Source organism: Chelonoidis abingdonii, chromosome 5, assembly GCF_003597395.2.
Source record: "Chelonoidis abingdonii isolate Lonesome George chromosome 5, CheloAbing_2.0, whole genome shotgun sequence".
In the NCBI taxonomy this organism is placed as follows: domain Eukaryota; kingdom Metazoa; phylum Chordata; order Testudines; family Testudinidae; genus Chelonoidis; species Chelonoidis abingdonii.
Window position 1 is genome coordinate 34,695,312 of NC_133773.1, and position 27,568 is coordinate 34,722,879.

General features: G+C 42.3%; 1 protein-coding gene across 1 annotated transcript in view; it reads left to right on the forward strand.

The window, feature by feature from the left end:
* Positions 1-2,093: 2,093 nt before the first annotated feature.
* The window catches only part of CENPE (centromere protein E), a 76,034-nt gene continuing 50,559 nt past the window's right edge, over positions 2,094-27,568 (forward strand). The window contains exons 1-12 of the mRNA XM_075066218.1: positions 2,094-2,219; positions 3,614-3,708; positions 7,198-7,287; positions 7,371-7,489; positions 9,306-9,425; positions 15,296-15,377; positions 15,567-15,634; positions 15,713-15,781; positions 17,369-17,420; positions 19,338-19,425; positions 19,705-19,831; positions 21,937-22,056. Coding sequence (XP_074922319.1) covers positions 2,164-2,219; positions 3,614-3,708; positions 7,198-7,287; positions 7,371-7,489; positions 9,306-9,425; positions 15,296-15,377; positions 15,567-15,634; positions 15,713-15,781; positions 17,369-17,420; positions 19,338-19,425; positions 19,705-19,831; positions 21,937-22,056 — 1,086 coding nt within the window. The 5' untranslated portion in view covers positions 2,094-2,163. The remainder of the gene's footprint in view (positions 2,220-3,613; positions 3,709-7,197; positions 7,288-7,370; positions 7,490-9,305; positions 9,426-15,295; positions 15,378-15,566; positions 15,635-15,712; positions 15,782-17,368; positions 17,421-19,337; positions 19,426-19,704; positions 19,832-21,936; positions 22,057-27,568) is intronic.

Consider the following 27,568-nt stretch of genomic DNA (forward strand, 5'->3'; position numbering starts at 1 on the left):
CCAAATCTACTTCTAACATAAACCTTAAGTTATAAAGTATTAATTGACAATAAATCAATAAATCATTTCCCACATAAACCATGTTTAGTATAAACCTTCTTTAATATCCCTACAAAATATTTCAAGGGGCTGAGCACTCACTGATGGTGCGTTCAGCAACCCAGTGCTTGAGCCACATTTATAATAGCTATTTATCTTGATCTATGCATATACTGACAAGAGTTTCAGAAAATCTCTAATCAATTGCATACATCCCATTTTTATTAACATGTTTCTTTATGAAAAATGGATCATAGAAGCTGATTAGGGTCTCATGTCAAACTCCGGAGAACACTATTCAGAGACAGTTTTGCTAATTTATCATGTTTTCTGTTTTTTTCACACTACATTTTCATTAAGGACAATATTCTGAAAAATCTCTGTTGTGTGAGATGTACTGGCATTTTCTTGCATCTTATTCCTCTGTTAAAGGGAACACTGTCAACCTGAATTTTCAAAAGTGACTACGTTCAAAAAAAGCAGTTTTAGGGCTGCACTTACATTAGAAAAATTAGGACCAGTGATTTACTACCATCTACATCTGTATTGTACATATGCCATTGAAAGGATACACCTAGAGGCCTGTCCTGCATTAGGACCTGTAAACCAGTAGCAGCAAAAGTATTCTGGTGTTTGTATACCGGTATCATCTAATACTGGAGGTGGTAAAAATACCTGAGCTCTGTTGACCTGAATGGCTTTCAAGATCAAATATTAAATCTGTAACATCATAATAACTAGACAGTTAATTACTAAAGGCTTACTGTATATCACAAAATTATTGCAAAAGAATTTAGGGCTCAATTCTGCTCCTAGTGCAATCAATGGCAAAACTCACATCAACATAAATGATTAGGGCCCTACCAAATTTGAAGTCCATTTTGGTCAATTTCATGGCCATAGGATTTTTAAAATAGTAAATGATTTCAGCTATTTAAATCTGAAATTTCATGGTGTTGTAATTGTAGAGGTCCTGACCCAAAAAGGAATTTGCAAGGGGGGGAGGGGTTCAGAAGGTTATTGTAGGATGGGTTACAGTACTGCTACCCTTACTTCTGTGCTGCTGCTGGCAGCAGGCTGCCTTCAGAGCTGGGCAGCTGGAGAGCAGTGGCTGCTAACCAGGACCCCAACTCTGAAGGCAGAGTCACTGCCAGCACCAGCACAGAGTAAGCATGGCATGGTATGGTATTGCTACCCTTACTTCTGTGCTGCTGCTGGCAAGGTGCTGCCTTCAGAGCTGGGTGCCTGGCCAATAGCCACCGCTTTCCAGCCACCCAGTTCTGAAGGCAGCACACCAGTGGCAATACCACAACCACCATAAAATAACCTTGTGGACTCCCCCCCTCCAACTCCCTTTTGGCTGGGGACCCCCAATTTGAGAAACACTGGTCTCCCCCATTAAATCTGTATAGTATAGGCTAAAAGCATACAAAAGACCAAAATTCACAGGGGAAGACCAGATTTCACAGTCTGTAGCACATTTTTCATGGCCATGAAGTTGGTATGGCCCTAGAAATGATGTGGGACAGATCTCCCATAACCTCTCAGGCTCGTGACCTCCCATAACCTCTCATAACCCGTGCAGATGGAGGTGCTGCAGGTGTGCGGTGTCCATGAGACAGCAAAGTCTAGGCAACGCTATTATTTCACTAACTTGAACTAACCGTGACATACCATACAACACCGGCAGCGAGCAGAACCCTATGCAGTGTCACCCAGTGCAATTCCCAGCGTGCAGTAAGTCCCGGCTCTGAGAGGGGCGGGGAGAAAGGATGCGGCTTTGCACGTTGAGAAGCTGGAGTTTCTCGAGCTAGTCCCGTTTCCTGGGCTGTAAGAACATCGCTGTTTGTCCCCCATGGAACATTCCTGCCCTTTAAACCCCACAAAGGGACTGTCTAAACGGGGCTTGTACCAGCCGCCTCCCTGTGAGCGTCCTTGACAATGGTACAGTCCGGATTCCGGAAGTGCCTGTCCGCGAAGGACCAATAGGAAACTAGCCCGAGAAAAATTCAAACTCTGGCGGCCGTTGCAGACGCAGGAGGTGGCCGGTGGACGTGGTTGGGGAGCCGAGGGGGCCAGCGGTTTGTCCTAGTAGCTCTGCACGGCGTGACGCACAGCGGGGCGATGGCGGAGGAGGGAGCCGTGACGGTCTGCGTGCGGATGCGGCCGCTCATCGCCAGGTGACTGCGGGGCACCAGAGCCCTCTCCCCGTCCTGCCCCGGGACCCCGCCTTGCCCCGCTCTGCAGCTGCCCAGCGCTCGGCCCTCTGGGGGCTCTTCGATCCCCTGGGAAGGGGTGTCCGGCCCTGCCCAGAACTGCCCCCGGCGGGGCCCGCCCTGCCCCAGCCTCCGCTTGCCCGCAGCAGTGGGGGAGCTGCGCTCAGCAGGCCCAGGGAGCCGGTCACGGTCGGGCCGCACCCCGCGGGCCGTGTACGCCCTGGGCAGGGCAAGGGGATTGTGCGTCCGGGTCAGGAGCTCAGTGCCGCGGCAGAGCCGGTGTTGGCGCTGTGGCACTGAGCAAAAGCGCCCGTAAACGCGGGGGCTGCGGGGGGTAGTTACAGCTGGGGCGGGGTCTGTGATTCGGAGCTCTCGGCAGATTCGGGCCGCTGCCGCTTTGCTGACCTCTCTGGCTCACATTTTGAAGAGTAGTTTTTGTAACTGGAAGGAGTAAAGACTTGCCAGTTGAGCTGCTACGAGCCAGACCTTTCCTAGGTTTGGCTCCTTACCTGGGCATTGCCCCAGATAACATGGAAGCCTCGTTTTAGTTTAGCTGACTGAGTGTCTGGTTTACTCTTCAAGCCTTCTGTAAAAAGGAGGTGTGAATAGATCTGGTGCCTCTTATGTGTTTGGGGGAAGAAATTGACGAGATATGGCAGGATTTGGAAACCCAATATGATGCTTGGAGAAGAAGTGGGAAAGACAAAACCGAAGTAAAGAGGCAGAAAAAGCAATGTGCCATAAAGCTGGAAAAGGATGTCAGGGTCTGTAGGGAGAGGAGAAAATGAGAAAGCAGACACTGACCACAAAGCAGGAAGAAAAGAGGGCAAAGTAGAATAAAGAAGAGAAGATGAGACCCAAAGTATGACAGGCATAATAAAACTTCTAACAAAGGTATGGAATAGAAAGTTGATGTGGTGAATTACAGAGCACGGCTGTCATATTCCTTAAATGGTTAGAACAATTTTTGGCTAGTGGACTGATTTTTGGGCTAGTAGATATTGGATAAACTTCACTTTGCTTCCCCTCTAAGGTTGGTCTTTTGTTTCATTTATTGAGAGAAGAGTCTGAATTGCAGCAACTTATTCATGTTATAAGCTTGTATGCTGGAAAACAGGCTCATAGATGCACAAGCCAAATGTGGAATTTGTGTGTTCTTGAGTGGATGTCGTAGGTAGGTGGCAATGATTTATGCTTCTAATCTTCTATTGATGAAAATCTGTTCAATTAAGCTGAATATTACTTACCTAGCACTAAGGGAATTTCTTTAAAAGAACTTCATTTTGTGCACATATATTTTAACATTATTTCTGTTTTGATCTCTAATTAGATTAATAAAACATCTTTTTCCTTTTTAGAGAAAATGAAGCATCTGGAGATAAAGTACAGCTTCATTGGAAAAGTGAAAATTGTACAATTTTACAAGTGGATGGTACAAGAGCTTTTAATTATGGTAATTAAGGAACATTTATCTATTTAGGCGCTTATATGGCCCTTATTACTGTTGTATCTGATCTCCTGACAATCGTTAATGTAATCTTATCCTCAACACCCCTGTGACTGACTGAACAGGATGTGCAGTACAGCATGCTTCTCAAGGTTGCTTGAAGATAGCAAACTGTAGAGGAAGATTGCTGGCCAGTGATTCTCATGTGTTGTGTTGGTTGTGATGTGACTTTTTATTTTATGATGCACTGTTCTATGAGAATAATAACCCCTGTGTTGGGAAGTATAATTGCCATGTTAGAAATGGAGAACTGTGTGGCATGGGCTAGAGCAGTGGTTCCCAAACTTTAACAACCTGTGAACCCCTTTCACTGAAATGTCAAATCCCGTGAACCTCCTCCTAAAAATGAATATTTCCAGGGATTTTCTACTTTACCAGAGTATAAATTATAAAAGCAGTAATCTTGGAAATACAAAATTTGTTTTGATGACGTGCTTATTACACACTATTTATTAGAATCAAATGAGATGCAGAGACAAAATTTCTCGATACTTTAAATGACTGTTTATTGGAGCAGCTGGTACAGGAATCCCCAAGGGGAGAGGCAACTCTCGATTCAGTCCTGAGTGGAGCGCAAGATCTGGTCCAAGAGGTAACTATAACAGGACTGCTTGGAAATAGTGACCATAATATAATAACATTTAACATTCCTGTGGTGGGAAGAACACCTCAACAGCCCAATACGGTGGCATTTAATTTTAGACAGGGGAACTTTGCAAAAATGAGGTTAGTTAAATAGAAATTAAAAGATGCAGTGACTAGAGTGAGGTCTTTGCAAGCTGCATGGACACTTTTCAAAGACACCATAAGAGAGGCTCAACTTAAATGTATACCCCAAATTAAGAAACACAGTAAAAGAACTAAAAAAGAGCCACCGTGGCTTAGCCACCATATAAAAGAAGCTGTGAGAGATAAAAAGGCATCTTTTAAAAAGTGGAAATCAAATCCTAGTGAGATAAATAGAAAGGAGCATAAACACTGCCAAATTAAGTGTAAAAAATGCAATAAGAAAAGCCAAAAAGGAGTTTAAATAACAGCTAGCCAAAAACTCCAAAGGTAATAACAAAATGTTTAAGTACATCAGAAGTAGGAAGCCTGCTAAACAACCAGTGGGGCCCCTGGATGATCGAGATAGAAAAGGAGCATTTAAAGACGATAGTCATTGCAGAGAAACTAAATGAATTCTTTGCTTCAGTCTTCACGGCTGAAGATGTTGGGGAGATTCCCAAACCTGAGCCGGCTTTTGCAGGTGACAAATCTGAGGAATTGTCACAGATTGAAGTGTCACTAGAGGAGGTTTTGGAATTAATTGATAAACTTAATTGTAATAAGTCACTGGGACCAGATGGTATTCACCCAAGAGTTCTGAAAGAACTCAAATGTGAAACTGCAGAACTATAAAATATGACTTGTAACCTGTCCTTTAAATCAGCTTCTGTGCCCAATTACTGGAAGATAGCTGATGTAATGCCAATATTTAAAAAGGGCTCTAGAGGTGATCCTGGCAATTACACACCGGTAAGTCTAACGTCAGTACCTGGCAAATTAGTTGAAACAATAGTAAAGAATAAAATTGTCAGACACATAGAAGAATATAAATTGTTGGGCAAAAGTCACATGGTTTCTGTAAAGGAAAATCGTGTCTTACTAATCTATTAGAATTCTTTAAAGGGGTCAACAAACATGTCTGTACTGTGTACAGATGTGGTCCTCTCATCTCAAAAAAAGATATACTGGCATTAGAAAAGGTTCAGAAAAGGGCAACTAAAATTATTAGGTGTTTGGAACAGGTCCCATATGAGGAGAGATTAAAGAGGCTAGGACTTTTCAGCTTGGAAAAAAGGATACTGGGGCCGGGGGAGGAATATGATTAAGGTATATAAAATCATGAGAAAGTATGGAGAAAGTGAATAAGGAAAAGTTATTTACTTGTTCCCATAATATAAGAACTAGGGGCCACCGAATGAAATTAATGGGCAGAAAGTTTAAAACAAATAAAAGGAAGTTCTTCACACATCACACAGTCAACTTGTGGAACTCCTTGCCTAAGGAAGTTGTGAAGGCTAGGACTATAACAGCATTTAAGAGAGAACTGGGTCAATTCATGGAGGCTAAGTCCATTAATGGCTATTAGTCAGGATGGGTAAGGAATGATGTCCCTAGCCTCTGTCAGAGCGTGGAGATGGATGGCAGGAGAGAGATCACTGATCATTACCTGTTAGGTTCACTTCCTCTGGGGTACCTGGCATTGGCCACTGTCAGTAGACAGCATACTGGGTTGGATGGACCTTTGGTCTGACCCAGTATGGCCATTCTTATGTTCTTATTTATTACATTATGAAAACAGCAACACTCTTCCATGATCTCACCTTTTGTAGCTTGTCTCATAACAGGTGTATTAAAAGTGATACAAGGCTCCTATGTTTCATCAAGGAGTATCAGATGTGAAACAGCATGCAGGTGTTTAAGAAGCCGATCCAAAGAGTTCCTCCTGCACAAGCATTTGGGGCTTTAGCAGTCCAGACAAACAACGCACATTACAACAAAGCTTAAACTTGTTCTTCATAATAACTTTTAAAAACAATACTAGCTGCCTATTTAATTTTAAGAACAGCAAAAAAATATCCACCTCCCTTTCCATTTCTTATAAGGAGTCTTGAAGTTTAAATCTCAGTGTGATATCCTTGTTTTGATCTGCTTAGCTCTTGGAAGTCCAGGCACTCCAGGCTGCAGGCCCCGTGCTGCTCAGGATCCCTAGGGACAAGTCTGTCCGCCATGAGGAATTTTTTTCCCGGGAACCTCCTGTAACATTTCGTGAACTCTCAGGGGTTCACAAACCCCAGTTTCGGAACCACTGGGCTAGAGTAATGCCTAGTCTATGCTATAGAGTCTTGACAACATATCTGTGTCTGCTAGCAATATGTGTGTGTGTGGGGGGGGAGGGGATCACACCCCTTAGAGCTGACATAGCTGCTGTTCCTGTTGATGCAGCTATACTGACAAGAATGCTTCTGTCAGGGAGGTGGTGTGACTGCGCCCTAAGATTTGTCCAAGGAGGTTGGGCATAACCAAGAGCTGGATCAGATCTTCAAGTCTGACTTAAATGACTTCGCTTCCTTCCCTGCTTCAGATCACAGTAGATAACCTAGTAATTATGGTTATGCTATTTAACTGTTTATAGCATCTTTTCAGCTCTATATCCAAGTTTCCTGCACTTTACCTATTACATTGTTATAGTCTGTGTTTGCTTCAGTTGGTTTTAGGCAATCAGTTAATCTTGCATAAAATATTTTGGCATCATCCTGCAAAAGAGTTGGTTTTGGGGCATCAAGGTCTCAGTTCTATTGGATGAAAAGCTGCCAAAATTGAGTACAAGGGAAGTTCGTTTTTTGTCAACTCATTGTGCAGCTTTTTTTTAAAAAATTTCTTTTTAAGATTGCGTCTTTCATTCGAATGACAGCACCCAACAAGTATATGAAGGTGTAGCTGTTCCAATTATAAAGTCTGCTGTCCAAGGATATAATGGTAAGTTTCATATTGTTTTTACGCTTACCTTATTTGTAGAAAGTTTTGGGTAGTGGTCAGTTAACATTCGTTCCTCTTTCTAGGCACTATTTTTGCCTATGGGCAGACCGCCTCAGGAAAAACGTATACAATGATGGGGAGTGACGAGTCTACGGGAATTATACCTAAAGCAGTTCAGGATGTCTTCAAAATTATTTGTGAAGTAAGTAATACAGCTAAATTACTGTCACTTGGATTCTATACAAAAATATTAGGAAGGGGACTTGGTAACAGGGGACTTCAGACGGAAACAAGTTACATATGATGTCGTGTTGCAATGTTTTGCTGTGATACATATCCTTGCGTGAAATTTGGGAAAGCTGTCCCCTGTCACTAGTAGCAGGGATGCGATCCATGCAGATCCCTAAGCCAGCTCTCTATTTCAATATCTATTTCCCATTGAACCTTGATTAAAACTTTTAAATAAAATATCAAGTTCAGTATCTGGTTGTTATGAAGACTGGGTCTCATATGCATTGGATTAGTACACTCTAAACTCGCCTCTCAAGAAATTTTTTTTCTAAAAGATGAAAAACAAACAGTGGAAGAAATACTTAGCATAATCACGAACTACAGAGCTTTGCGTAAGAGGTTCAGAGACTCATAGTTTAATGGTCCCTTCTGGCCTTCAGGTGTCTGGTCTGACTTGCAGAACAGAGCCACAAGTGTTCTGGGGAGAGGGTTTGTGAGGAGATGCAATGACTAAATAGTGAAAGCTGGAGGCATACTTTCTGTGCAGTGCAGCAGCAATTACAATACCTTAGGATGGGTGTGCATTGGAAAAGCGTGCCAAGAAAAAAAACTTACACACCACTTAAAAGTGCCATGTGTGTTTCATGCCCTCAGAAGCTAATGGGGGATGGCCATGGTTATTGCCAACTCAGATGTGCAACACTGGCAGCCCCCCCTTGTTTTCAAGAAGCACTACTGCTTGCTTCATAGGCATGTGCATCCAGACCTATAGCCTGTAGACTGACAACTGCACCTGCGTGAAGCCTCATTGAAGTCAGTGGGGCCTGGACAGAACAAGCTGTATGGATTGGGCCTCAGCGTAATGCAAGATATTCCCAGTGCCATTTATGGATTGTGGGAGAGGGCATTAATAAATAATGGTTTAGTCTATGAGTTTGACAGCGTAAGAGCACCCATTTTATGAGAAGTCAGAGGAAGATATAAACTAAAAAACTAGTTTCTAAAACACAATGCTTGCCTGTGGTCTGAAGAGCTAGTAGGTTACATGGTACAGGATGCTACTTCCTCTTTCATTGCAAAGAGCCTTAGGGCCTGGAAAAGATAAAACTAGTCATGGTACCAGAGGCACCAGTGGGATTTAAGCTGTTAGCCATCAGCTGGAGATGAATGTCTGGGCTGGAGCAGGGAAAAAGGAAGATGGCTGCTGGAAAGTACATTCAGTCAAACAGAGGAAGAAGAGGACCAGATGGCTGGAGAGAAGGCAACCAAATAACAGGAAAGTAGATGTGGAGAAGAGAGCCACTCAACAGGGGATTAGGTTTAGAAGAGAGAGCAGGAGAAGGTAGTCTAGCAGCAGGGAAACATGCAGAGGGAAGAACTAATATCCATCTCTTAAATTGGGGTTTTCATCAGCAGGTCTCAAAGCACATTACAAAGAAGGTTAGTATCATTATTCCCATCTTACAGATAACGAAGGGCAAAAATAGAGTACTAGATCTTTTTTTTATTTTTTTTCAAAAAGGGGTGAAATACCCATTGTATTAAAGATAGGTAAAACTACACAAATGTCTCTTAACTACTTTTCCTTGCAAGTAATTATGGGACTGTGTACCAGAAGGGAGATGGTGTGCATTTGCAAAGAGGAAAGGAAAAGTCAGTGAAACAAGTTATGTAAAGATATAGTCCAACACCATGAAAAAAGCTGAGCATCCTTTCATTAAAGCACTTTTTTTTTTCCCTCCTCCCCTCCAACTTCTAATCTGATGATGCTTGTCTTTAATCTTTAGATTCCAGGTAGGGAGTTTCTGCTGAGAGTTTCCTATATGGAAATATACAATGAAACCATAACAGACTTACTCTGTGACAGCAGGAAAAACAAACCTCTAGGAATTCGAGAGGATGTTAATGTAAGTAAATCAGGGTAACATAAAATACTTTATTTGGTCTAACTGTTGAACTTGTTTACAAATTGATGCAACAAACCACCTCTGTGGGCATGGATTCAAATCATGAGATGCTGATCTAAATGGAGTCCATGGCTCAATGTTTTTCAGATTGTGTAGTCATGTAATCTCGACTAAAATAGTTTAGACTAGAAGGATGCTGCAGGGCTGGATTTAGGTGCCATAGGAATGGTTCTTTGAGGTTCCTGTGGATATTCTCATTTGAGTTGCTCTGGCCAGTGCAACTCTGATGGTGGAACCATCTAACAATGCTTGTTAGAGTGCTCACAGGCCACTTATACTCCACCCCTGAGCCTTTCTGGACATTTTATGGGTGAGTGTTAAGGGAGGTGTGACATCATCTGCTGCCTCAGTTCCTTCCAACAGCAGCAGATACATGTGAACCTCTCTGGATCTGGAACCCTCTAAATAATATTAGCGCCTTTTTAAGAGATACTTGAGAAGTTAGTCTTCATTCTGGCTTCCAGTTTAATGGCCCATCCAAAGGTGAAGAGACCTGGTTTTAAATACTCCTGAGGGAATTCTGCACCAAAAAATTAAATTCTGCACACAATATTTTAAACTTCTGCAAGTTTTATTTGTCAGTAAATTAAATGTGGCTCCAGCATGGCAATGGGGAGCACAGGCCACTGGCTTCATTGAGGTGGGAGAGCATCCTGAAGCCCCCACTCCCCTGGTACAGAGACTCAGCAGTGAGGATTCACCTGACCCTGACACAGTGTGAGGGCTGTGCCTGCCCCAGAAACACCCCGAGCCTCTGTTCCTCTGCACCAGATGTGGATGGGCAGGCTCAGCCCGGCAGGATCCAAGTGTGGAGGGGCTTAATGTGGGTTGGGGATCCAGCTGTGGAATGAGAGGTTTCTGTGTGGGGCAATCTGTGTGTGGGCAGCAATGTGACTCTGCAGGGGATTCAGGTGAAAGTGGCTGGTCTCGGGGGTGGGGGGGACTGCGGGAGGACTCAGTGGAGCGGGGGTTGGGTGCTAGGGGGAGTAGGGATTGATGGGGTGAGGGTCCAGGTGCAGCTGGTTGTGAGTGGCGGGGGGCTGGGTGTGGCTACAGTTGTGTGGGATTTGTTTGTTTTTTCCCAGCGTCATTACTGTGATAGTGGAAGTTCGCTGTGCAGATTTGCAGTCAGGTCACATACAGGAACAATGATTCTCTCTAGCTAAAGAAGAAAGCTGCCGCAAATTACCCTTCTCTACTCCCAAGAAGTAGAAGAGCTTGGATGGACTCTCTCATTTTTGTACAGAGACCTCTTTATGCACCATCACGTTCAACAACACTAGATAATAGATGGAATTCAGTTCCAATTTAGCTCATGAAGCCTCCATTTGAATATATGGCTGACTGTTTATTATTCCATTTATCTATTAAAATTAGGGCTGTCAATTAACTGCAGTTTTAATCACACTGTTAATAGAATAACAATTGAAATGTAAATATTTTTGGATGTTTTTTCTACATTTTCAAATATATTAACTTACAACACAGAATACGAAGTGTACAGTGCTCACTTTATATTTTTATTACAAATATTTGCACTTTAAAAATGATACACAAAGTATTTTTCTATTCACCTCATAAGTACTGCAGTGCAATCTCTTTATTGTGAAAGTGTAACTTACAAATACAAATTTTTTTGTTACATAACTGCACTCAAAAACAAAACAGTGTAAAACTTTAGAGCCTGCAAGTCCACTCAGTCCTACTTATTGTTCAGCCACCCGCTAAGACAAATAAGTTATTTCACAGGAGAGAATGCTGCCCATTTCTTATTTACAATGTCACCTGGAAGTGAGAACAGGCGTTCACATGGCACTTCTGTAGCCGGCCTTGTAAGCTATTTATGTGCCAGATATGCTAAAGATACCAATGTGAGATTTCTAAGATAGCAACAGTGCACGACCAAAGGTTTAAGAATCGAAAGTTGTCATAAACAGATAGCTAAGCATTAATGTCCCTTTCACCTGTAAAGGGTTAACAAACAGTGACCTGCAACACTTGACCAGAGGACCAGTCAGAAGACAAGATGCTTTCAAATCTGGGTGGAGGGAAGCTTGGGTGTGTGTTCTTTGTTCTGTGTGTGGTGGTCTCTCTGGGGTCTCAGAAGGACCAGACATAAGCAGATTCCTCCAATCTTTCTAAAACAATCTCCTCTGTTCTATTTCTGGTAAGTATCAGGATAAAGGCGGCTTTAGTCTTTTTAATTGTTTTTCTTTATTTGCAAATGTGTATCTGGCTGGTAGAGTTTTAATGTGTATTTGGCTGGAAGTATTCTAAATTGTATTTCTGCTGGAGAAGGCTTTTTCTCTATTTTCTATAAGCTGAAAGACCCTATAATATTCCATCTTGAATTTACAGTGATTATTCTTTCTCTTATTAAAAGCTTTTCTTTTAAAATACCTAATTGATTTTTTTCCTCTGGTTAAGGCTGAGGTATTGAGTCTGTACTCACCAGGGACTTGGTGGGAGAGAGAGGAGGGGGGAGGAAAGATGAATTTCCTCTCCGTTTTAGATTAACGGAGCTTGAATCTGTATTACCTCTGGGTGAGGGGAAGAGGGGAGGCGTGGAGGTGGAATCCCTCTGTGTTGTGATTCAAGGAGTTTGAAGCATGGTGATCTTCTGGTGTACCCAGGGCGGAGAAGATCTGGGAGGAAGAAAGGAGGGGGAAGGGAAATGGTTTATTCCCCTTTGTTGTGAGACTCAAGGAATTTGGGTCTTGGGGTCCCCAGGGAAGGTTTTTGGGGGGACCAGAGTGCCCCAAAACACTATATTTTTTGGGTGGTGGCAGCTTTTGGGTGGTGGCAGCTTATGAGATCTAAGGTGGTAATTAAGCTTAGAGAAATTCATGCTGGTACCCCAATTTTTTGGACTCTAAGATTCAGACTGGGGAAAGATACCATGACAGAAGGGCCTTCCAAAATCTGAGAGGGCTGAAATATGAAACATGCTTTCAGAAATCTTAAAAGAGCAACTCCAATGTGGAAACTACAGAACCCAAACCACCAAAAAAGAAAATCCACCTTCTGCTGGTGTCATCTGCCTCATGATGATAACAACTGTGTCGGTCCATACTGCTTTGGATTGTTATCGAGTAGAACCCATCATCAGCATGGACGCATGTCCTCTGGAATGGTGGTCGAAGCATGAAGGGATATATGAATTTTTAGCACATCTGGCATGAAAATATCTTACAATGCAGGCTACAACAGTGCCATGTGAAAGCCTGTTCTCATTTTCAGCTGACATTGTAAATAAGCAGGCAGCGTTATCTCCTCCAAATGTAAACAAACTTAGCTGGCTGAGCAAGAAATAGGACTTGTAGGCTCTAAAGTGTTTGTTTTTGAGTGCAGTTATTTTTTTGTAGGTAATTCTGCAACTAAGTTTAATTTTCCTGACAAAGAGATTGTGCTACAGTACTTGTATTAGGTAAATTGAAATACTATTTCTTTTGTTTTTTACAGTGCAAATATTTGTAATAAAAAATAAATATGTAGTGAGCACTGAACACTATATTCTGTTATAATTTAACTCAATATATTTGAAAATGTAGAAAACATCCACAAATATTTAAATAAATGGTATTCTATTATTGCTTAACAGCGTAATTTATGCGATTTGTTGTCAAGCAACTAAGACAACCCTAATTAAAACTGCTTTTTTAATTGCCATAACATCAACCAGAGGAGTGAGTAAGTCACGTGCCCTAATGACAGATTTGTGTTCAATGTATTTCACAACGACGAAAAGTGGAGTTTTTCACCCTAACCCTAGAATCTTACCCGAAGTAGTAGTAGTTTTGTTTTTTTCCCATGTTAACCAAACTATAAATTTGCCCATTATCTTCCCTCAACCACGCATTAGTAAGGGTGAATTAAAGTTACATGCTCTCAACACTAAGGGTTTGCTTACACAGAGATTGTGTGTGGCGAGTTGGTGCCTAAATCAACAACACTCTAGCCTGCTGCACGCTAACTGGCCATGAAGACCCTGCTCCTGTACACTAAAAGTCCTATGTAACAGCAGTATGTCAAAGCACGCTATAGAACCTGTAGTGTACAGAGCAGGGTCTTTATGGCTAGTTAGTGTGCAGCAGGCTAGAGTGTTGTAGATTTACGCACCTGCTGGCCGCACACTAAGGCTTCCTACAGAGAAGCCCTAAGAAGACCCTAGTGTACTATCTAAACAAGGCTAAGGAATTTCACAGGTCTCCCATCTTTTTTAGGATCACCTTTATGATTGTTTAATCCACCTAAGATAACAGTTGTGACGTGATAGGCAGACAATATGTAGAAGAAAGTTATAAACTAGATGTCATTTTGGTCCTTGCTATGATTTAAATCATAGGCATTGCTATAGCAGAATATCTCCATTGCATGCTTTAAACATGTCCCATTCACAGCAACCTGTTGGATTGCCACTTTGAGCTCTGTATATATACTTACAAAACACAATGCTTTAGAATTTTGGTCCCAGAACAAATGCCGTTTGATAGGGCAGCACTTCAACCTTTATTCAAGTAGGATCCTGAGTTCTACCCTCAGCTGATGAGGTATTGCTTGCCAGTCTGACCCATGAGTGGAGAATATACAGAGGACTCTGAAAGAAGAAATTAAAGTTACTTATGCCAGAGTCCAAGATGGAATCTGCCTTTCACATGCCTCACCCACCTTCTCCTTTTCCTCGGGTTCTTTTGAGCTCATGATTTTGAAGAGGTGGTGGAAGGAACTGAGATGGCATATAGGGCTGTATCCCCTGTGATATTTGCCCTTGGAAGTCTGAGGGAAAAGTAGGATGGGTATGTGAATGCGGTAACTGGCCCTGCTAGAAGAAGGTTCCACCGTCTGAGCTGCACTTGCTGGCACATCCCATGAGAATGAATATACAAAATCCCTTTTGTAGAGGGCAAGTTAGAAGTAAGCAAGTAAGCTGTAATCAGTCTTCTTGTTTTCTCTTTTCCTAAGCATCAGAATTTATTTATTCTCTTAAAACATATAATCTTGAGCAGTGTGGGAGCTTTTTTGAGGGGGAGGGGGGCTGTGAGTGTCTAAAACATTTCTGCAAAATCTGACTAACTTCACACCTTAATTTATTAAGGTTGCAAAAATGCATGTGCATTCAGCACAAAAAAGAACCTACATCATTTCCTCAGAGTTGTTTTAACACACTTCACCATCATAATACTTTCAAAAGGGATACACTATCCACCACTTTTACACATACATCGCAGAACTATCAAATTAGAGTTGTGGCCAATACAGCGTGAGCGGTAGTAGCATTAATGGAGACATCCTGTTGCTGTCTTCAATTTCACTATGCTAAAGTTTTGCTCATTCTCTTTGTTAATGAACACTATTTGTTACATTAATTGCTTTAGCAAAGCTGATGAAATGGGGGTAGTCTGCTAATCTGTGTGGGGCACAAAATGTGGATCCTCCACGAATAGTGCTTTTGAAATTTTTATTTCTCAAACCTCTAAAAAGTACAAATTCCCTTGGAAGATCTAAAATCCAGAGGACCTTTCCCTGATAAATCATATACATTTTAAAATGCATCACATTTTTAGATCTCAAATGTTTGACATTGTCTCCTTAAAGTTACAGTTGAAATATATTGGCATAAAAATTTGCACTGACAGTGTTCTGACTTTATTCCCTGTGTGTTTGAAAGACAAATTTGTCTGTCTTCAGGCTTCTGTATGGCTTTCATTAATAAATTCAACTGAAACCAGTGCTGAGTACAGTACACACATCTATTTCTCATTTATTTTAGACTTGGGTGAAATTTGTCTTTAATTCTGTTTCTCTTGCAGAGAAACATCTACGTGGAAGATCTGATCGAAGAGGTTGTTGTTACTCCACAGCAAGTCATGGAATGGCTCAGGAAAGGAGAAAGTAGGATGATTAGCCTCTCCATTGTTGATGCAATTTTAAAACACATGACCACTGTCCTAAATACATGGCTAAAACTACAATCTCATAAAAGCTATTATTTTAGTTTAACAGTTAGACTAGTTTTGCTTACAATCTTAATATTGTCTGGAGCATATGGGATTTTGGGTAACAAATACTTTATTTTGACAGAAAAACGACACTATGGAGAAACAAAAATGAATGAACACAGCAGTCGTTCTCACACCATTTTCAGAATGGTAGGTGTCTGGAAATTTTTTTTGTTATGTGTTAACTGAAAAGATGTGCAATAATCTTATGAGGCTTTCTTCTTTTAGATTATAGAAAGTAGGGAAAATGACCCTGCCAACACGAACTGTGATGGAGCTGTAATGGTATCTCATCTGGTAAGTTATGTTTGAAAAAGGTTGTCCGGTACTAGGTAGGCATTAATGTGGAAATTTACAATTTTAAAAAGAGCTAAAATATTGGACACCACTAAAATGAAATCTTAAAATCAGAGATTCTCTCCCATCATATTGAGAATGAAATGCTCTGAATGGAAAAACTTGTGTGAAGGAGAAATATTGAACTCTTTTAAGACTATATAACAATATATATGTAAAAATCTACTAGATATTGTGCAGAGGCTGTGATGCAAAGTGTCCCCGAAGGTACTACTTTGCATCCACTACTTGGGACTTCCTTAGGGGGAGGGAAAAACCCCTGAGGGGCTTAGAACTCCTACATAACCCCTTCTGGCTGCTGGGACAGAAAGGGGTATGACATGGGGAAAAAGGGGAAATCTGGTTGAACACCACAGTTGCCATAATTCTTCATAAGAACCTCTGTCAGTTGGTGCAAGATAGAGCAGCTTTCAGGAGCCAGGTGGCCTCAGGACTAGAGGAACAAAATGGTGGCTTGCAGCCCTTCTTGCTGACAGATTCAGTAGCTGTTGGCTGTGATCCGTTTTCCCCTTTGTTTGATGGATTGATATTAGCAGTATGGCAGGGATTCAAAGGAGAGAATGAATGTTTGGTCTATCGGTCTGTATTGGGGACTGTGAGAACTAGATTCTGTGCGCAACAATTCCTATTTAAATTCTCTCTAACATCTTGGCCTACTCTATTTTCTGGTGAACTGGTTAACAAGGAGGTAGTCACTAATCATCTCTAATTTCTCCAGTATCAAACTTCTTTGACTATTTGCATCTTGATCAGACTAGTCTGATAGTAGTGGGCTATCTTCAGGTAATAGCCTTTTATTTCAAAGCACTGGGTCTGTCAGCAGCCTTTGATACATGATGATGATTGTTGGTGGCTGGGTTGTATTCTTGACCGAACTCCAAAGTATATCCTCAGTTTTTGAGCTCTCTCCTGAAAGTGGAGGCCTATAAAGGTGATGGCTGGTTGCTAGGCATCAACCAAATCACCATCAAATGATATTGCAAGCTCATAATCCCTGTTACCTACCAGTTGCACCACATACAAGTGTAAGGGGATTATGAGAGAATATTGGTATTTTGGTACTTGACTTCTTCTATTGACCTCTTAGATTGGATGTGGGGGAGATGAACAGTTGGTGTAGGCTGAATTAGGAGGAGGATGAAGGTAATGCTTATGTATTAATGGAAACTGAGGACCTGACATTGTTTGTTTATGCACTTCTGTTATTCGGAGTGAAGAGAAGGAGATGACTGCTTGTGAGACAATCTTGTGTTTAATGGGAATTTATATGCATATTGAAGAGTACATACTTCAAAAGTTGCCATGCAAGGTCACTAATAGTGATCACAATATTGGTATTTTAAAGCCATTTTCGCCATGCAACTTAGAAAAATACTGCCCTCACTGTGTAGTTGGTATATTACTATAAAAATGTCAAAGGCTTAACTGAACTTGGATTGAAATTCTTAGCATAGATTTAGCATTGAGAGCATTTTAAACTGACTTACCTGCAAACTGTGTCTCATGAAATCTTTAATGAATTTGCAGAACCTGGTAGATCTGGCAGGCAGTGAAAGAGCTAGCCAAACAGGATCAGAAGGTAGGTACAGGGACAGCAGGTTTGTATAATTTTTGGTGGTGCCCAGAATGGGTCCAAGTCATCTTCTCCCACCTCCCCCCACCCACCCACACCTGCCCAAAGCTCTGGGAGAGAGTTTGGGTGCAGGAGGGGATTTGGGGTGCAGACTCTGGAAGGGAGTTTGGGTGCGGGTTCTGGGATGGACTTTGGGTGCAGGAGGGGGGGTGCGGGTTCTGGGATGGACTTTGGGTGCAGGAGGGGGGGTGCAGGCTCTGGGCTGGGGATGCAGGAAGGGGGGTGCAGGTTCTGGGACAGTGGCTGCAGGCTCTAAGAGGTAATTTGGCTGCCGAGTGTGGGCTTGGGGCTCGGCCAGTGGGGGGCCAGAAATGAGGAGTTGGGGGGTGCAGCAGGCAGGCTGCCCCGGGGCTGGGGCAGGAGAGGAGGACTCCCTAGCCCTCTCCCTGCTGGCAGCAGCACGACCCTCACCCAAACTCCCCACCCCAGGCTGCTGCTCAGGAGGTCTAGCCAAGATAAGTGATACCCCCCACCCCCGCTCGGAGTCGCCTGCTGTGGGGTGTGTGCCATGTGCTTCATCACTCCGCAGGTGCAGCAGCCGCCTCAGCCTGCCTGGCACCACTTCCTTGTAGTCGGCAGCAGCTGGCGAGGGAGCATAGCACAGAGCTACAGGGGTCAGCCGCCTGTTGCCCAGGGCAGGCAGGGATGCTCCGGGGGTGGCAGGCAGGGCCAGGGGATGCATGGAGGCGGCAGATGCAGCCAGGGGAGAGACCCAGCCCCGAACATTAGTGGAACTGGGCCCTGAATTTGGTCGGGCTCGGGCACCCCAGGCCCATATAACTCACGACCCCTGAGTCTACTAAATCTGTAATGGAGTTTGCGTTTGTGCCCATCTCCCTAGTATTTAGATGCTGGCTAACATGCTAACAATTGAGAGGTATTCTACCATAGAAGAAATTATCTGTCTACAAAGTGCTGGGTTCTAAATTTAAATAGATCCATTCAAGAAAAAGAAGCCAAGCGTGTTGTAGACAATTCAGTGTGAAACTCTGCTCACTATGAAATTGCAATTAAACTAAAATCTTTATAAAGCTTAAGAATGGTATAAAGACTATTATAATTGTTAGTGTTATAATTAACATAATAGTACACATTTCCCTGGAATATTGGGTGCAATTCTAACTGGCCAGTTGAATGTAAGAGAAATTATTGTGTTTTTGTATTTTGTAATTAATATAAGAGAAAAAAAAGGATTCAGAGGAGCAAATAAATTGGGATTGTTTAGTTTAGAGTGAAGAAGTGATAAAGGCTTATAAAATAATGAATGGTATAGACAAGGTAAACAGTAGTGCCTCTCTCACAATTCAAGAATAAGAGATTATTCAAAGAAATTAAAAGGCAAACCAGTTTAAAATGTAATACTAATTTTGTTTTTACATAATGTATAACTAACCTGTGGGATTTATCACTACAACCAAAAGCTCACTGAGATTATGCATTTGATTAGGCAGGATTCAAATTTTAGCATGAATACAAACCTTAAGGGCATCAACCAACCACTGACTAGGGTCACAAATGTTTCCTCCTATGAGAAGCTCATTTCTTAATGGTCCTCTCAGGAAGTAGGGTAGGGTATGGTGGGTTAGTTGGCTGTTTGTTGTGGGTATTTTTGTTGTTTTATGGGGGGGGGGTGTTGTGGTTACACACACACACACACACTCTCTCTCCCCCTCCCTCCCTCCCTCCCCTAAAACATCTAGTACTGGCTGCTGTCAGACAGAATACTGAACTAAATGGAGAAGTCTGATCTGTTATGGCAATTCTTAGGTACCTAAGACTGCTTAACCTTCTCTCAACAGTTACTCTGATTATTATGTAGGATAAAAGTGGACTTTTGTGACAGTGTTTCTATGTAATATCTAGGCGTTCGACTCAAAGAAGGATGTAACATAAACCGGAGTCTGTTCATCTTGGGTCAAGTAATCAAGAAACTCTGTGATGACCCATCTGGGTAAGAATTTGTAGTATCTCTTCTGGAAATGAGTAGTTGTAACTCTCTACACCGTTGACTAGTTAGCAAGCCTTGAAATCCATTTGCATTCTTAATGTTGATTTGTCCTTATTTCCTTACATCAGACATGTATAACTTGAAGAGAACTGCCATTTCGTACAAGATGTTGCTAGGTCAATCTGTTACCTTTGGAAACTAATATCATTATATTCACCAATACAAGAACACTAATCTTGGCTTCATGGTTTGTTTGGTGTTTTCTCTTCCCCTCCACAACAGTTTCATAAATTATAGAGACAGCAAGTTGACACGAATTCTCCAGAACTCCTTGGGAGGAAATGCTAAGACAGTTATCATTTGCACAATTACACCAGTTTCATTTGATGAAACTCTTAGCACCCTTCAGGTAAAATGATTCTGTTCCTTTATTTTTTCCAAGCATTAATATGTTTTAGCTAACTAGGTCAGAAACACAACTTTAACAAAATTGATTGCTTAATCTTTCTTGAGGCCTCCTGTGGACTTGAGAGCCATTGAAGTGCACTGTTTGATACTTTGAGCCCCTATCCAGGCACCTTCTGACATATGTTGTATGGACTTTGCTTCTTTTGACAGACAGATTTTTCATTTCTCCTTGTTTCCTCCATCTGCATAATCTGTACAGTCTCCACTTTCTCATAAATTCCCCTTTTCAGAGACTTCATTGTTACTGGCATGCAGTTATAATTTTGTGTGTATAATTACACATTATGCACACAAACTATGCTACCGAACATTATCAAAATTGCAAAGCCAAACAGTCAAGAGTTAGGAAATGCCTGATTTAAGGTTGCTGGTAATTTCCTCCCCGACTCATTTGTATAGACCTATCATATGGTGACAGATCCTGTTCCTAGAAAGGTCATGTGATGTAAAGCCACAAGCAAACAAGGGATCAGGCCCAATATAGTTTTTGGGGGGGCGGGGTTAAATTTAGTCTTTTTTCCTTTCATGCAATCTGACTTTTTCTGAAATTAAGGCACACTTGAAGGTTGGAACTACAGAGCAGCAAAAAATAACTACATAGTTCTGTAGTGAGATAGGAAAACCAAAACTAAATCAAATGTGAACTTCTTGCTGTGCATGTATAGTAACTCCTCACTTAATGTTGTAGTTATGTTCCTGAAAAATGCGACTTTAAGTGAAATGAATGTTAAGTGAACCCAATTTCCTCATAAGAATTACTGTAAATGGGGGGGGGGGGGGTTAGGTTCCAGGAATTTTTTTTCCATACAGTACAGTACTATAGCTGGGAGGTGCCCCTGCCTTACCCCACACAGGCACAGCCCACTGGTGCTGGAGACAATGAAGCAGGCAAGGAGGCTGAAGGTGCTGTAGGCTAGGAGAAGCATGTTGCACAGTAGCAGCGGTAGCTTCCCCTACTCTGCAAGCACCAGGGGCGAGGGGCTCAACCCTCGGCCCCCCACTCCACCCCTTCCCCCAAGCCCGTACCCTTAATCCACATCTTCTCCCTCTTCCTCCTCCTTTACTCCGCATGCCACGTCCTTGCTTCTCCCCTCTCCCTCCCCGGCCTCCTGCCTGCGGCAATCAGCTGGCTTGCAGTGTTCAGGAGGGTGGGGAGAGGAGCAAGGACACAGTGCGCAGGCTCCCCCTCTGTCCCCTGCCACCTGAACGCTGCAAGCCAGCTGATTGCCAAGGGCAGGAGGCAGGGGGAGGAAGGGGAAGGCGGGGTCTGTCAGCGGGCAGGAGGCACTGGGGGGGCATAGGGGAGCTGATGGGGGGAGGGGGGGCTGCCAGCTGTGGACAAAGCAGGCAGCCAAACAACATTATAGTGAACTATTGCACAACTTTAAATGGAGCATGTTCTGTAATTGAGCAGGGACCTAAGATCAAAAGAATGTTAAGCGACAGGACGTTAAGTGGGGAATTACTGTACAAAAGATAATCTAAGATAGCTGAGTTTAACAAGCAGCTGCTTCAGGATTCATGATATGTGAAGTTCAAACTTAAGGTCAGGCACTCTGAGCTACGTGCAAAATGTTTTGGGTTTTTTTTATATATATATATATATTGGAAAAGTGCTTTAGGTCTGAACCTACACCCTTGCTTGAATGAGTTGTCCCAGTGAAGTTAATAGAACTACTCAATTTTTACTTATCTGTAGGGTTGGATTTATTGTATTTCTTATGCTCTCCAAAATCAAATTCGGCTGAATAACCTCTTGGTTTCATCTTTGGGCTGATACCAGAAATCGAAGCTTTCAGCCCTGCTCCTTCCTTCCCACCCCAAAAAAGAACAAGTTATGAGCAAGTGAAAATAATCAGGTGTAATGTTGAATTGCAGCCTTAACTAATTTTGGCGCTTGCTACTCAAATAGTAAATATTCATTTTTGCCTTCTAGTCATCCTGTTATGACTTTGATCTCTGATAGAAAACTATGAAGGTTGATTTACTTATTCTGTAACTTCTTCTTACGGGAAGCTTCACTGTCTTGTATGGTCATTCTTCCAGTTTGCCAATACAGCCAAAAGAATGAGGAATACTCCAAAAGTCAACGAAGTCCTGGATGATGATGCCCTCCTGAAACGATATCGCAAGGAAATAGTGGACTTGAAAAGGCAGCTGGAAGAAGTATGTCAGAACATATTACACTAATCATATAGCATTTAATATAGAAAGGCCAAAAAATGCCAAATAAAAGGCAACTAAACTTGAAGATAAACTGCACTTGCTTTTAAAATACTTTGGACCATATCTCACTTTTCACACAACAAGCTGAAGTGTGTGAGGTTAATATGGTATAACAACACAGCTCATGGTAGCTATGGGTATGTCATTATTTCCATAGATCCATATGTGAAACTTCTCAGATTCAGTGCAGTTAACCTAACTAGATTCCATGTGCCCATAGGTACAGGGATAAATGCATGCAGACCCCACTTCTAGGTTCTGTGTTTTTCTCATTTAGCTACCACACTTCTGGAGGCATTCAAAGGATTTTCTTCCTTTTGCATTTGAAGAATCACTAACCTAGAATTTCGTCACCTACTATTATAAAAACTCCCAAAATTACTGTAACTGAGATTGAAAATTTTCAGACATTCATGCTGCTGCAGCTGCCCCCCAACCTCCCCGGCACACATGGTTCCATGTCTTCTGACTATGCAGAACATATGCTGAAAACAGGAAAATTTCTAAACAATAATATCACTTTTCATACTCAGCAAATGCACTAATGCAACCCCATAATCTCTGGGTGATGGATTTCCTGGTATGAGAAGGCAGAATAGACATTCTCTTGACAAATTGAGGCTACAGCAAACTTCCTTCAGCCGGCTTTACTCTTACAGTGTTTGTGCTGTACAGTCAATCAGTCAATTCCCATTCTGTTTTGTACACATAATACAAGACATGAGAACTGTAAAGCCACACTTTTATAGGAAAACTCAGATATAATTGTAGTACCTAAAACTGTTTATAATTACTATATTTCAAGTTGACGGTGTCACTCTTAAGGATTCAGATCTTATCAGAAGTCCTTGTTCCAGTCTTCTGCCCTGAAAAGCCATATAGAATGGAAGTTTACTCTCAGATCCTGAACATGCCTTGAGAGGTTGAGAAAGAGCACAATATTTAGCTCCACCTGGTACTTCCTTTTTAAAATCAAGACTCCACTTCTTTGCATAGGTGTCTTAAAGAAACTCATTAGTTATTTTAAGATCCAAAATGTAAATCAAAGCATTAAAAACTATACATAGAATAATAATAACATGCTATGTCTCAAAGCCTATAAAAACTATGCAGAATTTTTAGGGGAAGACAAGCTTGTGGTCATGTGGGAAACTTCCTACCTAGATCTACTTAAGTCATCTGTTTTAAGAGACCCAAATTTTAAATCTCTACCCATCGACTGTAAAAGCATACAAAAGTCTTGCCCGCTCTCTGCTGAGATGGTCAATTACTTTTTATTCTAAAGTTTGAAGAAACAGTCCTATTTTTCTGCATGGCTGTGGTACTTAGAGCAGTCATGGTAGTGCCATGACACTAGTTTTCAGAAGAATTCTCCAGAAATGCCACTTGAAACTGTACACACTTATTTTTATCGAGCTGGAGTGATCTGGAAGACCTCTCTGGATATCTGATCTTTTAATCATGAGTATGTCTTGTGGAAACATCTAGTTTAAAGTCTTGTATTTAGTGTCATACATGTCTGGAATTTGAGGGAATTTGTTTCTTCTTTGAATGCTGTCCCTGTGGGTGCTCCACTTTAATCGTGATTAATCGCACTATTTAATACTAGAATACCATTTATTTAAATATTTTTGGATGTTTTCTACATTTTCAAATACATTGATTTCAATTACAATGCAGAATATAAAGTGTAAAATGCTCACGTTATATTTGTTTAATTACAAGCATTTGCACTGTAAAAAAACCCAAAAGAGGTATTTCACCTAATACAACTACTGTACTGCAATCGCTTTATCATGAGAGTTGAACTTACAAATGTAGAATTATGTACAAAAAAACCTGCATTCAAAAATAAAACTACACCTCTACTACGATATAACGCGGCCTGATATAACATGAATTCTGATATAACGCTCTTGGGGGTAGGGGAGGCAGGGCTGCATGCTCTGGCGGATCAAAGCAAGTTCGATATAACGCAGTTTCACCTATAACACAGATTTTTTTGGCTCCCGAGGACAGCGTTATATCAGGGTAGAGGTGTATGTAAAATTTTAGAGCCTGCAAGTCCACTCAGTCCTACTTCTTGTTCAGACAATCTCTCAGACAAACAAATTTGTTTACATTTCCAGGCGACAATGCTGCCTGCTTCTTGTTTACAATGTCACCTGAAAGTGAGAACAGGCATTCTCATGGCACCGTTGTAGCCAGTGTTGCAAGATTTTTATGCCAGATGCGCTAAAGCATGAAGGGACATATGAATGTTTAGCATATCTGGCACTTAAATACCTTGCAGTGCTAGCTACAAAAGTTTCCTGCAAATGCCTGTTCTCACTTTCTGGTGACATTGTAAACAAGAAGCGGGCAACATTATCTCCTGCAAATGTAAACAAAGTTGTTTGTCCGAGTGATTGGCTTAACAAGGAGTAGGACCGAGTGGGCTTGTAGGCGCTGAAGTTTTACATAGTTTTGTTTTTGAGTGCAGTTATGTAACAATAATCATCTACATTTTAAGTTGTACTTTCATGACAAAAAAATTGCACTACAGTACTTGTATGAGGTGAACTGAAAAATACTCTTTATTTTGTTTATCATTTTTACAGTGCAAATATTTGTAATAAAAAATACACACTGATTTCAATTACAGCACAGAATACAATATATATGAAAATGTAGAAAAACATCCAAAATATTTAATAAATTTCAATTGGTGTTGATTAAAACTGCGATGAATAGCAGTTAATTTTTCTGACTTAATCATGAGTTAACTGCGATAATTGACAGCCCTAGTTTAAATAGCTAGTTATAGTTAGTATTACTGTTAATTTTATTTTTAAAAAATAATAATTTCTTTAGTTACTCTCCATCCTGGGGATGGTTAACCGTTAAGATGCCTGGCTCCCCAAGCTTCAAGCATTGCAGTTCCTGCCGCAAAGCAATGCCCGTTTTGGACGTGCCTACGATGTCTGGGTGAGCTGCATATCTCCACCTGCAGAATGCACCCACTGCAGCAATTTGAAACCCAGAGCTTGACATGCCCGGGATCTCAGGCTAAAAATGATTTTGATGCAGAAATCCCTCCAACCTGATTAGGACGCAGACTGCCTCTCTGGGCACTCCTCCAACAGAAAAAGACGTACACTCCAAAAGGCAGAGGAAGAGGACTTGGACATCTCTTCAGAGAGCAGCACAAAAACAACAGTGGTCTCCTGCCAGGTCACTACCCCATTGCAGACATATGCTCAGGTGAGCACCTATGGCACTCTGGGTACCTCCAGCACTACTGAGGCCTGAGCAAAGGAGACAGTGAAGGCACAGACAAAGACATGCCTCCTCCACAGCACCGAGTTCACCCATAAGGGACTCTGCACCAAATGTCTCCTCAGGCACCATGCCTTTGCCCCCAGCACCGACAGCACAGGCAGCTCCAGTGGAGAAAACCAAGTCAGCACCAACCAAACAGATGCAGCATCAGTTGGTACCAGTGCTGGCATGGATGAGAATGGACCCTGTGGCACCAAAGGTTCCGACATCAGCACCGACACAATCTCTGCAGCACCAGAGAGACCTGATGATATTGTCAGCACCGGCCTCCCCAGTACTCAATACCAAGGTTCCCCCAGGGGCTATGGAGGAGATCCCAGCAGCTGTCATGAAACAGCACTTGTCTAGTGAAGATGATGAGGTGCAGGAACAAGGCACTTTCTCACCAGACCATTCCTCACCAAAAGAATACCAACCACCTTGGAGCCATATGGGGCCAAGATACCATTACAACCAAATGGCTCAACCATGGTGCACACCACTGTGGATGTACCTGCCAATGGCCTTCCCCATGCAATGGGCACATTGGGAACCCTGGGCAACTTACCCGGATACACGTGCCAGGCCACCCATGGCTCATAGAGACGAGCTATTATCCAACCCAGCAACTCCCACCCCACAGCCCACAGAGGCTCAGGAAGTTGGGGATGACACGGAAGTGGGCACAGAACAGGAGACTATATCTCCTGCACACAATTCTTCCTCCTCCTCGGGTGAGGCGATTATGCCACCACTGCCTGCTTCGGCAGGAGATTTCAGACCGTTCCAGGAACAGTTTAAATGGGTTGCCCAAAGCCAGGAGGAAGTGTAGACGAACTAGCACAAGCTGGTACAAATATTACAACTGTCATCTGCCTCCAAGATCACTCTCCCCATCAATGATGCCATCTTGGAATCAGTAGAGAGTCTGGCAGACACTGGTCTCAATTCTGCCAACATCCAAAAGGTTGGATAAATAGTATTGTGTCCCCGCAAAAGGTGCAGACTTCCTCATTGCCCATCCGCCTCCCAACTTCTTGGTAGTTGATGCCATTAACCAATGCGGCAAGCAACCTAGTTTAGATTGACACCACAGGCTCGACCTGTTCGGGTGCAAAGTTTATTCTACAGCCACATTACTGTTTAGAGTCGCCAACTATTCAACCTTGTTGGCAAAATACGATTATGATAACTATGGGAAGTGTAGCTTGTTCACAGCAGAGTTCCCTGAGGAGAAGCAGTCACATTTTCATGCCATTGTAAACGACGGTCAACTAACCCATTGCCAAAACAGCTCTCCAAGTATCCCTAGACATCATGGACGTGGCAGCCTTAGTGATCCTGGTTGCAGGCCTCTGGCATCCCTAGAGAACTACAAACAAAAATAGACCTGCCTTTTGATCGAGGAAAACCTGTTCTCGAATAAAACTGATGAGGTGCTCTACTCGGTGAAGGACTCTCAGGCCACTCTACGCGCTCTGGGGATTTATACCCCACCTGCAAAGAGAAGACGGTACCAACCTTATCAGAGACTCCTCCAACAATCAACAGCAACAATGGCCTTACAATAATCAACAGCAACGCTCACAGCATCGGAGAAGACCTCAATCCCAAGTGCCAACTTCCCAAATGGCTCTTCCAAAACCACAATTTTGAAGATTTGGTTGAGGGTTTGAATGACCTCCCTCCCCAGGCAGCACCTTTGCCCAATCCATTCCCATGTTTTGGTCATCTCCTTTGCCCATTCTGTCACATCTGGGCCTTGATAACATCAGGCCAATGTGTTTTAGAAATAATCTGTTCGGGATATACCATCCCGACCACCTACCCTACCCCCTTCTTCTCCATCCCTCTTCAGGGACCCATCTCATGGCACCTGTTACAACAAGAAGTCGGTCATCTACAGCGAGGTGTCCTGGAACAAGTGCCTTCACAATACAAAGGAAAGGGATTTTACTCCCATTAATTCTTGACCCAGAAGAATGGGGGAAGGAGACCTATTTTGGACCTCAAAGCTGAACAAGTTCATACACTCCCAAAAGTTCAAAATGATCACATTCAGCACGATACTTCTAGCGCTGCAACAGGGGCACTAGTTTTCAGCCCTCAGCCTCAGTGATGCTTATTTCCATAGCACCATTCATCCCGCTCA